The following is a 15,764-nucleotide window of genomic DNA, read 5'->3' on the forward strand; positions in this document are numbered from 1 at the left end:
TCAGGACCAGACAATCTGGTGATCAATAGTATGAGCATCGATCTACCGATGACGTGCGTCAACCAGGTCAGCAAGCCTGACCACCCGATCCTCATAGGGCAAGCATGGATTACTGAAAACCAATTCTAACCGGAATCTTCAAGGGCCCATGAGACACTAGCCTGCCAGTGTATATCATTGATGAAACAACACTGACATGGAGCCCCGTGAGATGGGAGATTTAGAACCTGGGTAGTTTCTGGATTTGCTTCATTTAGTGTTCTTGCATTACAGAAAGGCCTGAATATATATAATTTTGATACTAACAAACTAACCCATATAAATTGAACTGGCGCCCCTGAGAGACTAGAGATTCTGAACGTGAGGAAATCTAGACTTTCTTAATTAAGGGCTTTAGTATTGCAGAAAGAGCTTGTTGGCAGTAGGGAAAATAGTAGTACGACTGTGAGACGGACTACCCATGACCGTGCACCACTATTGACGTGCGTGTCTTTCTTGACTTACACATTGTACAGAATCGCAAGTCTGACACTGAGAAGAATGAACATACGTTTGAAGCTTAATACAGTAGGGGTTGATGTACTACATCCTGATATCGAAATACAATAGGGGTTGATGTACTTCATCCTGATATCAAAATAACTCATAGTGACGAAAAGCATGATTGACCGAAACCCTCCCCTCGTCGCCATCTTTGACGATATTTCAACCGTTTCGGAACGCTATGACTGCCGTTTTTGGATGCAATGACTGCTGTTTTGCACACTCGGCGCCCGTTTACGGGCGCTTTTGTAGGTGATACGCGAGTTTTGTTTCCATTTCAAACGGTTAGTTTTCTATTACAGGGCATTTGTTTCAGTTTTAGATGAAATTGTTGCAGTTTTGGACGTTTACCTTCCTATTTTGGTGATTTTTGTTTTTGTTCAGTTTTGTGTATGAGTTCAGTTTTGGTGACTTGTTCACCGTTTGTATAGTAGGCCTGATGGTGTCTGTTTGAAAGGTTCAAATATCGGGTCTATGGGCTAGAGCGCTATGTATGTGTTAGGGAGTGTGTGCAGGTGTGTGGGAGGGAGAGGGTGTGGGCTAGAGCGCTATGTATATGTTAGGGAGTGTGTGCAGCTGTGAGGGAGGGAGAGGGTGTGGGCTAGAGCGATATGTATATGTTAGGGAGTGTGTGCAGGTGTGAGGGAGGGAGAGGGTGTGGGCTAGAGCGCTATGTATATGTTAGGGAGTGTGTGCAGGTGTGTGGGAGGGAGAGGGTGTGGGCTAGAGCGATATGTATATGTTAGGGAGTGTGTGCAGGTGTGTGGGAGGGAGAGGGTGTGGGCTAGAGCGCTATGTATGTGTTAGGGAGTGTGTGCAGGTGTGAGGGAGGGAGAGGGTGTGGGCTAGAGCGATATGTATATGTTAGGGAGTGTGTGCAGGTGTGTGGGAGGGAGAGGGTGTGGGCTAGAGCGCTATGTATATGTTAGGGAGTGTGTGCAGGTGTGTGGGAGGGAGAGGGTGTGGGCTGGAGCGATATGTATATGTTAGGGAGTGTGTGCAGGTGTGTGGGAGGGAGAGGGTGTGGGCTAGAGCGCTATGTATGTGTTAGGGAGTGTGTGCAGGTGTGTGGGAGGGAGAGGGTGTGGGATAGAGTAGGCTTAAGGTGGAGTGGTGGCGGTGGGTCGGTGGGTCGGTGTTTGGGCGGTGTCGGTACTGTTACGTCTTTCTGATCAGTAGGTAAAATCATTTATACCTGTTGTAATGGAAACTGTATTGCAGACCTTAGCTACACTTCGTGTGCATGCCTAATTTTCTAGGTCCCTTAGTTTAGTGCTCACTTGTAGGAGTTTTCCGACTGATTTCAGCTTCACAAATTTCATTATCTATTCTTTCAAAAAGATTATTACAGTGCATTAATGATTCACGGTGTACATTACTATTGTACATGTGTAAACATGCACATATACTTGGTATGACCTCTTTTGGGGTCGGAATTCAGACATTATCCCATACGGATGTTTTCTCAAATTTCAGTTATCCGACAGAATGTAATGTACAGCTAGTTTCATTCAATTTCTAGGATAGATTATGAGAAATTCCAGTGATTGCAGTTAGTTCATAACTTTAGATAAGCAGTTTCGATAATTATTGAAAGCTTACTACCTGACAACATTTCTGTTGCTCATGCGTTTCTATTTTTGCTCTTTGCTGTCTCATTTGTTGTACTTTTCACAATTATGTTAATCGTTTTGGCATCTCGATATCATGAAATATAATCCGTACGAATTAATCTATCAAAGTACCGAAACGTATTATCTGTATGCTTTACTGTTATTGGGAGGAACTGTTAAATGTACCTCAGCACAGAATTTCCAGGAAACAGAAGCTTAGAATTGCTAAATAAATGGAAAATTAAATTGGGTAAGGATCGCAAACAATTAGTATTCATATACCTGTTTTAAATTATCAGTGGGCAGATCATGTCACTTACATAAAAACTGAAACATATAAGGTTACAAAACTGGGTTCAATCTTAGATGTATAATAAATGTACCAATGTATCTTCTTTAACAGTATCAAGGAACGTTGGGGTACACTGGTGGTCAGGTCAAAAGCCGGTCTGTGATTCCCGACACAGGCACTTTGAAACTGATGTTTAGTGTCTTTAAAATATATTACATTCATAATGGACAAAAAACAGTGGAAAAACGACCAGATTTCGAAGATGCACATACTAACAACATCAGTATTAGGGCTAGAGTATTTCTTTGCAGTATTTCTTATAGACATTCATAGAAAAATATTTTCCGAGTATGGGACGAGTATGGAAAAACACGCACAAAGTAACTGAATCAGCTGAGATTTAAAAGCATCACATATACATTACCAATCACTTATCATTAGGTGCAACCAAAGCATTACATAAAGGCAATATTTCCAGACAGCATGACATCACCGTTGGCCCTACTAATAGTGATCTGTCTGAACACATATTACTATGATGCGCTTCACCAAAAGGCCATTTTGGCCTCTTGTCAGTAAGAATACATTCAACATGTCTCTTAAGAAACTGTAATGCAATATTGTGTATTCCATTCAAATGGGATTAAAGTATATACAGTATCAGTATCATTTACAATTTTTCAGCAAACAAGTGCTTCCACTCTTTTCCTTCAATAAACTCACTAAAGATATCTGTGTCATTCACAAGACAATGCGATGGTGAGCACAGACCTGGCAAGTACGGAACTACTACTGCCACATTCAAATTTTATATCAATTAACAAAAACTGTGAAACGTTTTAAAAGAATTATTTCCTGGTATTGTATTATGGATGCAGCCTTATGTGCATGTATCCATACGTTCTATTGTCCCAGCACAATAAAACAGTTGCATGTTAGAGCACTCCCACCGCATGTTAAATCTAACTCCTCATGGTCTCTAGTTCAAAGTAAATAAGTATACAGACATATGTAAAGCACACACTATGTACAACTCTTCAGTCAAACTTGTAAAACGTATCACTTAGACATTCATGAATGAAACTCACAAAATTACCCCCCTTTACCAGTACCAACGTATATCAATAGCAGCTGTTTAACATAAATTAACTGTCTATTTCTACTGGTCTCTGGAGACTTAACAATACACGCTTCCAATTTATATATTCATTTGCATAGTATATTCAAAAACAAAACATCAGCATTTTATGCTAAAGTATTTTTTCTTGATCGACTAGTGTTCTATGTAGTTGTACGGTGATACAATTTACATTTTTTCACACGATTACCAGTTTTTCAACATTAGGCCGTAAAAGTGTTTACTATTCAGAGGGTCACAATACACAAAAGATCTCTAAAGAGCATGGTTCTGTTGTACAAAGGGACAGATATAAAAAGATATAAACTATCTGATGTTTGGAATTTTGACTGGGCAGAAACACAATTTAAACTAAAATTTACTTAAGTTTTGATATGTGGAATTAGAAAATATGGTTAGCCTAAATTAAACAAAAGATAGAAAAAGAAATGAAAGTATGAGTAAAAAGAACGTCAACACCAACTATCAGAAATGTAGTCTTTAAATCTTTACTTCTATCTAAGGTCAATAATCCCTTCAACAGTATACCTACTCCGCCAAACCATGTAATAGAAAAGTTTCAGAAAAAAAATATTTTCATTTTATCTGGAAGTTTAAACCAGACAAGATAACAAGGTTGTTAGTGTCACTTCAGCCAAAATATGGTAGCATTAGTGAATCTCTTGTGGAAAAAACTAATTGCAGCTCAGAAATTAGGGTGGGTTAAAAAAATTAATTACTAAAAATATTGTTTTAGTAAACGCAAGTAATGAAACACATTTTTCGCAACTGTTGTGAATATGTGTCATGACCTGGGCGGACAGTTTATATATTTATGAAAATACTGCTCCAAATATGAATCATAACACTTTTTAGAAAGAGACATTGCTAGTATGTGAACTGTTTTGACACTAAAGTAACAACTATTGAAAACATTATGAGCAGTTCAGTTTAGTATAACAATAACATTAAACTCGATGGTAATTATAAGTCCATACATATGGCATAGTGACATAAAAAGTGTGTAAGATTTCTTAATGATTTCATTAATGAACATGGTAAAGTATATGACTTTGACACATTCGTTAAAAATTATAGAATTTGAACCAGTTTCGTTAAAAAATGCAGAATCAGAACCAGTTTCGTGACCTATCAAGGAGTTAAACGAGCTATGTTGAGCTAATTACAAAACATTAAAAGGAATGCTTTGTTGAAAATTTCTCAAGGACCAATATTGCAATTCAACATCTCAGAAATACACAATAAATCTGGATGTAAGGTACTATGTAACATTCTGACTTCTAGTTTCTAGGACTTCGGCACATGTGATACATGTGAGTTTATCTTTACACCGCAATCAGCAATATTCCAGCCATATGGCGTCAGTCTACACAATTAAGTCTGGACCAGACAATCCAGTGACCAACAACATGATCATCGATCTGTGCAAAGGGGAACCAATGACATGTGTCAAGCAAGTCACTGAGTCTCACCACCCAATCCCGTTAGTCGCCTCTTAAGACTTGTGATACATGTTGTCTCACTTTAGGCAAGTGATCTTGTTCAAATTTGTCTCTTCACCCAGCAGAAAATGGGCACCCGGTTGAATAAAGTCATGTGACTATAACCTTCTAGTGCCTAACTGGGAGTTTGGGTTATCCGGGATAATACTAATGAGATTCTGGTTAAGCACCACAAGCAATCATTTAGTGTTTGGAGACTGTGCGCTATAGAAGATGACTTAGTATTATAACAGTAAGTCTGTGATAAGGTATGGGAGCGGGGACTGTGTGCTACAGGAGATGACTTGGTATTATAACAGTAAGTCTGTGATAAGGTATGGGAGCGGGGACTGTGCGCTATAGAAGATGACTTAGTATTATAACAGTAAGTCTGTGATAAGGTATGGGAGTGGAGACTGTGTGCTATAAAAGATGACTTAGTATTATAACAGTAAGTCTGTGATAAGGTATGGGAGCGGAGACTGTGCGCTATAGAAGATGACTTAGTATTATAACAGTAAGTCTGTGATAAGGTATGGGAGCGGGGACTGTGTGCTACAGGAGATGACTTGGTATTATAACAGTAAGTCTGTGATAAGGTATGGGAGCGGGGACTGTGCGCTATAGAAGATGACTTAGTATTATAACAGTAAGTCTGTGATAAGGTATGGGAGTGGAGACTGTGTGCTATAAAAGATGACTTAGTATTATAACAGTAAGTCTGTGATAAGGTATGGGAGCGGAGACTGTGCGCTATAGAAGATGACTTAGTATTATAACAGTAAGTCTGTGATAAGGTATGGGAGCGGAGACTGTGCGCTACAGGAGATGACTTAGTATTAGAACAGTAAGTCTGTGATCAGGTATGGAAGTGGAGACTGTGCGCTACAGGAGATGACTTAGTATTATAACAGTAAGTCTGTGATAAGGTATGGGAGCGGGGACTGTGTGCTATAGAAGATGACTTAGTATTATAACAGTAAGTCTGTTATAAGGTATGGGAGTGGAGACTGTGTGCTATAGAAGATGACTTTGTATTATAACAGTAAGTCTGTGATAAGGTATGGGAGCGGAGACTGTGCGCTATAGAAGATGACTTAGTATTATAACAGTAAGTCTGTGATAAGGTATGGGAGTGGAGACTGTGCGCTACAGGAGATGACTTAGTATTATAACAGTAAGTCTGTGATAAGGTATGGGAGTGGAGACTGTATGCTACAGGAGATGACTTAGTATTATAACAGTAAATCTGTGATAAGGTATGGGAGTGGAGACTGTGCGCTACAGAAGATGACTTAGTATTATGACAGTAAGTCTGTGATAAGGTATGGGAGTGGAGACTGTGCACTACAGGAGATGACTTAGTATTATGACAGTAAGTCTGTGATAAGGTATGGGAGTGGAGACTGTGCGCTATAGAAGATGACTTAGTATTATGACAGTAAGTCTGTGATAAGGTATGGGAGTGGAGACTGTGTGCTATAGAAGATGACTTAGTATTATGACAGTAAGTCTGTGATAAGGTATGGGAGCGGGGACTGTGTGCTACAGGAGATGACTTGGTATTATAACAGTAAGTCTGTGATAAGGTATGGGAGCGGGGACTGTGCGCTATAGAAGATGACTTAGTATTATAACAGTAAGTCTGTGATAAGGTATGGGAGCGGAGACTGTGCGCTATAGAAGATGACTTAGTATTATAACAGTAAGTCTGTGATAAGGTATGGGAGCGGGGACTGTGCGCTACAGGAGATGACTTAGTATTATAACAGTAAGTCTGTGATAAGGTATGGGAGTGGAGACTGTGCGCTATAGAAGATGACTTAGTATTAGAACAGTAAGTCTGTGATAAGGTATGGGAGCGGAGACTGTGCGCTACAGGAGATGACTTAGTATTATAACAGTAAGTCTATGATAAGGTATGGGAGCGGAGACTGTGTGCTACAGGAGATGGCTTAGTATTATAACAGTAAGTCTATGATGAGGTATGGGAGTGGAGACTGTGCGCTACAGAAGATGACTTAGTGTTATAACAGTAAGTCTGTGATAAGGTATGGGAGTGGAGACTGTGCACTACAGGAGATGACTTAGTATTATGACAGTAAGTCTGTGATAAGGTATGGGAGTGGAGACTGTGCGCTATAGAAGATGACTTAGTATTATTACAGTAAGTCTGTGATAAGGTATGGGAGTGGAGACTGTGTGCTATAGAAGATGACTTAGTATTATGACAGTAAGTCTGTGATAAGGTATGGGAGTGGAGACTGTGCGCTATAGAAGATGACTTAGTATTAGAACAGTAAGTCTGTGATAAGGTATGGGAGCGGGGACTGTGCGCTACAGGAGATGACTTAGTATTATAGCAGTAAGTCTATGATAAGGTATGGGAGCGGGGACTGTGCGCTACAGGAGATGACTTAGTATTATAACAGTAAGTCTGTGATAAGGTATGGGAGTGGAGACTGTGCGCTACAGGAGATGACTTAGTATTATAACAGTAAGTCTGTGATAAGGTATGGGAGTAACGGTCACCTTAGCTCTAAGATCGTTTGGCACCCGTGGCGAGCCACCTCCTCGTGGTGGGTGCTGGGTAACGCCAAGAGCTCGCCACCTCCGTTGTGGACATGGGGGCATATTTTGGTCCACCAACCCGTTTGCCGTGGGTTGCAGCCCTGTGTCGGTGGAGGAGGGGATCCTGGTGGTTGAGGGCATGGGAGCAGGACCAGTGTTCCTTATGCTCAACACACCACTTCGGCCCTAACTTCACCTAGACGGGTGGTTGAATGGGCCCGGTTCAACCAATCGGCTGGTCATGCCAAGCCCTGTGTATGCATTTTTGATACACAATTTCGGACACTTCAGAAAAAGTTTTGTGAGATGACTTGGCTTAAAAATATTTATTTGAATTTCACATTATTTCTCTTTTGTATTTTGCCTAGAGTCCTATACCCAGAAGGCGGTGGCTCATGGGCCAATCTGGTAGAATGATTTATTTTTTCTACTGGAGTATACCATCCGGGTATCCCTGGTGCTACAAGTCGGATACCCGCTTGTGATGAGCACTGTCTTTATGACACTCCGTGGTGGGTGGGGAGCTCGGGTGGTGAACCATTCAATCTCAACCATGGAATACCAAACCCCTACCAAAAAAACAAAACGTCCACTTGAAAATGATGATCAGGAACGACCGTCTGTATCTGTTGATTATTGGCCACGGTTTATAGTTATTCAGACTCTTGATAAGACTCCTATCAAACTGAATCCCTTTGCCATTTCTAAAGGAATCTCTGGGATAGCAGGAGAAGTAAAAAACATCAGGCGCTTGAGAAATGGTTCACTGTTGATTGAGTGTAACAGGAAACAACAAGCGACAAACTTGTTATCAATTGATGTGTTTATTGGAGTACCTGTTCTGGTTTCAGCTCACAGAACATTGAACACTAGCAAGGGCATTGTCCGAGACCGTGACCACCTCCTTTCAGATATGACTGAGCTTGATATAGTTTCTGAGTTGAAGGACCAAGGAGTAACGTGTGTCAAAAGGTTTACAACACGAAGAAATAATGAGACTGTTCAAACAAGCACTTACATCTTTTCATTTTCGGCTCCAAATCCAAGTCAATCAAGGCAGGTTACTGCAATCTGAATGTTGATGTATACATTCCAAATCATCTCCGCTGCTTTAAGTGCCAGAAATACGGACATGGCGTTTCTAACTGCACATTGTCTGTTACATGTGCTCACTGTGCTGAGAATACACATGTAACAGAAGACTGTGAGAGTAACTATAAAAAATGTGCCCTCTGTCAAGGAAGTCATTCGGCGTTTTCGAAAGAATGTCCAGTTTGGAAAAAGCATAAGGAAATAAACAGGATCAAATTTTCTCAAAACATCAGTTTTGCTGAGGCAAAAAAGATTGTACAGTCCTCCGAACAGACGGAAACATATGCTTCTATCACCAAAACACCCGAAACAGCTTCAAAAGGCACTACTACACCCGTGATCACTTCATCTCACTCCTGTCAGACAGACTTGACATGGGTGAATACGGAGCATCCAGAACCTCTCTCTACTCAGATAGCACCACGTACTATCCAGCAGATCGAGTCGACTGCTTCTCGTCAGTCTAGACCTCAGTCTGAAGGAAGTGAAAAACAAAATGTCAAATCCTAATCCAAATCCAAAGCAAAAACAGAGGCTACTAAACCAAATCGAGCTCCAAAGGGGTCAGAAAATAAGTCATAATTCAATGATACAGCGATGTATATAGCAGTGATTTCTCGGGCCAGCTTTCATTGGATCATTGTCTTTAGATAGCTACAAGGACACGCTCTGGAGGAAGAGGAAAACTAACAGTAAACACTGATCAGAGATAAAACCCTGGTACAAGGTTAAGATGTTACATCCTTCTCATGAAGTTCAACAACAGCTGATAATACAATCAGAATAACGAAAGACAAAGACTTACTTGTGAGAAATTGGGAATTTATTTTGGCAAAAGGGTAGTATTTACAGGTACAGATGACTCATTAGTATCACATTTGCGGGTAACAATTAGCAGGAGTATACTCCAGATATTTCTAAACATAATATATACGTATATACATTAATAAACATGATATATACATAAACGAGTTTGGCAAATGATATTGTGAACGAATACCTAAAAGCCAATACAAGCACATTGTGCAGCTGTGATGTCTAACCTCGGGCTACCTTGCCCAGTACTACTCTATTACACACCAATACAAACAACTCTTTATCACACAACATTATTATATACACTACTCTTCATCTCGAGTTTTCTTCAGCGCATAGCAGTATATTCTATATATGACACAACAGTATAAACTATATATCACACAGCAGTATAAAATACTAGTGACACATCAGTATAAGCTTCTGTTTATTATGCAGGAGGATAAACATGACTTCAACGTACCTTGCTTAACGCTGCTTCTTTGGAAATTGTCTTCATCATTTGTGATAAGACATTGTGGCCTACTGGTTTTAGGGTATACCAACATGAGTATAAAAAGGCCAGAGAAGACACCGCGAGTTGCAGAGAGGAGGAGACACCGGACACTGTCTCTCCACAGGAGGAAGGAAAACTGACCAGACGAAACATTACTTTCAATTTCTGATTCTACAGGGTCAACGAGAAATAAAAGAAATACTGTTGGTTTTGTCTTTGATTGCATTCGTTAAGAGTGTATACCTGTAGTTTTTACGTCGAGGAAGACCCAGGGGCTTCCATATGAAGTCCCAGGTAGTTGGTAAAAAAAAGTATACATAAAGTAATAGAGGTAATTACCAAGTACCCGGGTTTTCATGTAGAAGTCCCTGGGGCTTCCTCGAACTAAGATGCATTCGATGTTTTCATCACGTTTGAAGGAACCTACAAGACAAAGAGAAATCATGATGGATGATCTCAATTGCAAGATGCTTATAATGACACAATCTTTACAGACGTCTTTCTCTTATACAGCGGTATCTGTTACTCTATATCACCTAACTCTTTAATACCACACACCGTTATATAATATCTGTGAAATAAGGGCTGCGATTGTCCACGGTTAGTAGACAATACTAGAAGATACAAACAGAAGGGAATGAATCGTGGATAACGATAAGAATCTTTGAAAATGTCCAATACAACACTGACGATTTTCGCTATACTTTTTGGAAGGACACGCACACACATCCCTGAAACATTTATGGGAACAGATTCTGAACCTATGGCTCAATGTACATCTTGAATTTGAATGTGAATGTTGATCATCATACAGTGATTAGTATCAAATATAATTATAGGATATAAGCAAGGATATAGCCATGACATGGTATAAACAAAGCAATGATACAAACTCTGTTCGCACTGTGACGTTATTTCCTGATCACATAATTGAATACAGTCAATGGTCTTTGAAGGTAAGGATAGGGTTATACGTTTAACAAAACACTAAATGTATATATAAGACATATACCAGAGTATCGTCCTTACCATAGCCTTTAGTCTATTTGGGTATCGACCTCACTACAAATCCGTCACCGTGCATCTTGGAATATATCAGTTGTTGATAGCCTCTCCAAGTTTCACCCAAAATATGACCTGATCCTCTGCATTGTCAGGGTATTCCAGGTAAGAGTCCGACCTCATCAGATACAGCAGCTCCCGAGGTACATCAGCAGTTGAGACGTCTTCAATCTTGACAACGATAAGTACACTTCTGGAGTCGTACACTGCTTCCATTCTAGCCATCTCAAACTCATAGCGACACCAGTGACTGGCTAGGAAACTTCCCGACAGTATCAAGACGGTGTGCCTGCTGGTCGGAACAGATTTAACAATATTGGCACCGATGGGTTCCCCAGGACGAAAGTCCCGATGGTGAACAATCAGACGCTGCCCTTGACCCTCAAGGTTGTTACACAATGTGTCGACGAAATCTCGATCTTCACTAGCATAGGAAATGAAAGCATCAGATATAAACTGCCTACCAACACCATCTTCATGTGTAAGTAGATTATAGCGGTCTCTTACCATGTAATAGAGATACATGATTCTCCATCGATATCTGTAGATCAGTCCAACCACAGTGACAAACAAGAAAAATGCAACAAAACATAATCCTCCAATGACAACACCAGCAAATGATTTGCAAGTTTCCTTTTTCGTATTTATTGTATCTTCGTTCAGAGGCACAAGTTTGCTGGATTCACCCATGCATGTATAAGTGTTGAAATTTTGAAAATTTACTCTCGTTTTCAATATCCACTCCAAAAAGTCAATACTGTCACAAGAGCAGTCTAAAGGGTTATCTGATAGATCAACTGTTAAGTGATTCCTCTTGTCTATTGCATCAAACATGTCGCGGGTGGATTTGGCAATGTTCCTTATTTCATTCATCCGTAGGATTGTCAATGTAAGGTTTATGTTTCCTACATCTAAATCGAAATTTGATATTGAATTCTGACTCAGATTTAAATACATAAGATTTGTATTATTTATCAGTAATGTGGGATGTAAAATACGGAATCTGTTCGCAGACAAATCAAGGTTTTCAAGCTTTGTCAGTGAGCTAAACACTCTTGTGAAATTTGAATCTGTGAAGGCATCTCCCAAATAGTTATTGGAAACATTCAAAAATCGAATGTTCATTAAGGTATCGAAAAAGTTTGCGCTTACTTTTGAACAATAATTTGATGACAGGTCAAGTATTTCTAAATTGCTAAGTCCATAAACGGGTCCCCGCCAGAAAGAAACCCCGTTGTGAGAGATATCAAGTGATTTCACACTGTTCACTCTGGAAAAGTACACGGATGGTATTCCGGCATGCATGATCATATTTCTGAGGACAAGTTTCTCAAGATTTGGAGGCAATGGAAAAGACGGTATCCAAGGACTCGCATACATTCTATTTTCTTCAGGCAAAAAATTGCCATGGCCAAGGACATTGTCACTGACATCTGCATACACTAACCCTGTCAATTTATTTAGCTCAAAGATGTAATGGCCAAAGGTAAATTTATTGTCACGAAGTGATACGAATTTCAAACTTGGTGGGAAGTAGCTCAACGTCCCTGCCTCTACCATTCTTATCTCATTATGATCTGCATATAGCTCCTGGATTGACGTATTAAACAAATAACGGAAAGTGTCGTGGGGTAGTATAACACAAACCGAATATTGCTTGTATATGTTGTTTAACTTAAGGACTCTAATTTGTGTGTCTCTCAAACCATGAAACACGTGTGTTACATTTAAACCGAGTTGTTTGATTTCGGACAGATCTAATGTTTCAATGTGCGGAATTTTGGCAAAGGATTCTTTGTGGGCGTCGATGATATGACAGTCGGTCATTTGAAGTAAGGTAATGTTAGGTGTATTGACAAACATGTCTTCCTGAACATAATCGATATAACATCGCTTAAAATACAAGCGTTTCAGTTTGCCCAACTTTCTAAATCCAAGTCCAAACACACCATTGGGTAAACCATCGACTGATAATTCTTGTAACGCCTGAAGTTTTCCCATGGCTTTATCAGGATAGTTAAACACACCATGTGGTTGAAAGAACCAATCAAGGCCAACATTGTTCCCAACGAGTAGGCTCTGAAGTGATATCAGTCCCAAGAAACATAGAGCAGGGTATGCGTTGTGGGTGAGATTCAGGACGTTGTATTCAAGATCCAAACTTTCCAAACATCTGAGGCCAGAAAATGAGTGATTATTGAATGTTTTGATCTGATTATGAGACAAATCAAGGTGCTTCAAATGTGCATATCGTTTAAAGGCAAATCCTTCAATTTCCACCAGTTTATTACGGGTCATGAACAACGTGGTGATGTTTTCAGGCAGTGTTGAAGGAACTGACGTCAAACCTCTGTCACTACAGTTGGCAACTTGGTTGTTCACGTGACACAGATCAGCACGTGCAATCACAAGCATTTGTATCAGGACGAGGTGATCAAGGACATTCTGTGGAAATATAAGCCGTTCCATTTCCTCTGTCACCTGAGGGACATTAAGCACATGTTTAAGCATTTACATAATAATTACAATTTGCTTTATCTACCTGAACACTCTATGAGGAATTATTGCTTTGTAAATTCTCGGGAATCTAATACAAACAGAGTGGGTAGGGTGTTTACACCGTGATATCTCTGGCATACTGCTAAAAACGCAGTGAAATCTTTCTCACTCACTCGCTCACTCACTCTGTGGATACTTTTTAGCTGAGTGAGGAGTATTGAAACAAATCAAACCACAACAAACGGTCATCACAGGAATAATTAGTCTTGGATAGATGGTTTATAAGGTCGAAACGTTGCAGTTTATCCATGCATGATTTTTGCACAACAGTCAAAATGTAGTTATTTAGATCTCAGCAATGTGTATTGCTGATTTTCATTTCTTTTGGTAACGAGACGTCACAGAAGGCAAATGTCAGGAACAAATCCTGACCATTCGTCATAGAGGACATCGCGGTGACAATTGGTGTTTGCCTCTTTTAAAGACCGCTGTGCACATGGCCCGGACAAGGGAGGTAATACCCGTGAAAATCCGGGTCAGAATTAATCTCCAGCAACCCATGCTTGTCGTAGGAGGCTACTAACGCGATCGGGTGTTCAGACTCACTGACCTCGTTGACCTTTATCATTGTGTTCCACTTGCAACGGTAGATGTTCATGATGTTGATCACTGGATTGTCTAGTCCAGACTCCATTATTAGGGGTTGGAATATTGCTGAGTGCGGCGCTAAACCGTACAGCAAACAATCGAACAAGGTCTCATCTGAAATGTATTCTATGACCCAAAATACATATCAGGTGTTCACTCTGGAAAATCTGAACAAGCAGACACTGTTCAACATACAAACTTTACATATACATGGGTTACAGAGGCGGATACAGCTTTTTGAGAAAGTGTGTGGGGAGTGTGCGCACTATTGAGATAAAGGTGTGTGTGCACACTTCATTTTCACCCGAGCGACAAACAAAATTTCAGGACAAAAAGGGAGTGAGGGAGTGCAGGAGTGCGAGAGTGCGCTCTCTTTGATCCTCGTCTGGATCCGCCTATGGGTTACCCTTACCGAAGCAATGGTAAAGAAAACGTCCATAATAGTATATGTATGTGCATGTGCGCATGTCCGCCTGTGCGCATGTGCGCCTGATGTTCATTAACAATTACTTACATGAACAGTGAACAAGGAGTCTCCAGAACGTCACCTACTTCAGATACATTGACGTGAACACAGGCGAGGTATGTTGCTATGTGTTGAAATAAGAGGAAAACGTGCTCTTATACGACCACACTGTCCAAGGTCAAACTTGTACATCCAATCAGCTTCGACGTTTCCACGTGATGTTTAGCTAACTCGATGGACAAGACATTGACGACTGTTCAGATGCTTTTTCCTTACTTGATTGTAAGGGTTACAAGGGGCAGTAACTTCGTTACTTGATTGTAAGGGTTACAAGGGACAGTAACTTCGTTACTTGATTGTAAGGGTTACAAGGGACAGTAACTTCCTTACTTGATTGTAAGGGTTACAAGGGACAGTAACTTCCTTACTTGATTGTAAGGGTTACAAGGGACAGTAACTTCCTTACTTAATTGTAAGGGTTACAAGGGACAGTAACTTGTGACACATTTGAATTTCTCATGCAAGGATCTAGGTGACATCTAGGTATCTCCCAAACGCAACATCCAATGACAATGGAATTTCGCATAATGCATGCCCAGCACGTGCTACACGTGCATACAGAAGTTAATCCTGTAAATGTACTGGAGAAGTCGCAATCACTAATGCAATAGAGATTGACACTTACTGACAGAAATGCCTCCGAGGCAGTATCTCGGTGAAGCAACAAAATGGAGAATTGTGGGGATGATAGAGGGGGGGGGGGGTGGGGGGCATCATTATGTGAAGTTGCCCGGCAGATGGGTAAATCAAAAAGTGTAATTTCAAGTGAGCATGAACTCATATCAATAGCAGCACGCATGAATTAATTGTTTATTTTTTGTAATCTCTGGAGACTTAATGAGACATGCTTCCAATTTTTATATTCATTTCTACAGTATGTACTAGAACAACAAAACATCAGCATTTTATGCTAAAGCATTTGTTTGTGATCAACCAGTGTTCTAAGTAATTGTATGCAGTTTTATGTTGATACAGTTTACATTTTAT

At 40.1% G+C, this 15,764-nt stretch overlaps 2 protein-coding genes across 2 annotated transcripts in view; both read right to left on the reverse strand.

The window, feature by feature from the left end:
• Positions 1-15,764, reverse strand: part of LOC137281735 (serine/threonine-protein phosphatase 6 regulatory ankyrin repeat subunit B-like) — a 176,455-nt gene that overhangs the window by 139,230 nt on the left and 21,461 nt on the right. The window lies entirely within an intron of this gene.
• On the reverse strand, positions 11,138-13,573 carry LOC137281736 (toll-like receptor 4). Its single transcript, XM_067813318.1, has one exon. The coding sequence runs from the start codon at positions 13,571-13,573 to the stop codon at positions 11,138-11,140; it is 2,436 nt and encodes an 811-aa protein (XP_067669419.1).

Source organism: Haliotis asinina, chromosome 4 (genome assembly GCF_037392515.1).
Source record: "Haliotis asinina isolate JCU_RB_2024 chromosome 4, JCU_Hal_asi_v2, whole genome shotgun sequence".
NCBI lineage: Eukaryota > Metazoa > Mollusca > Gastropoda > Lepetellida > Haliotidae > Haliotis > Haliotis asinina.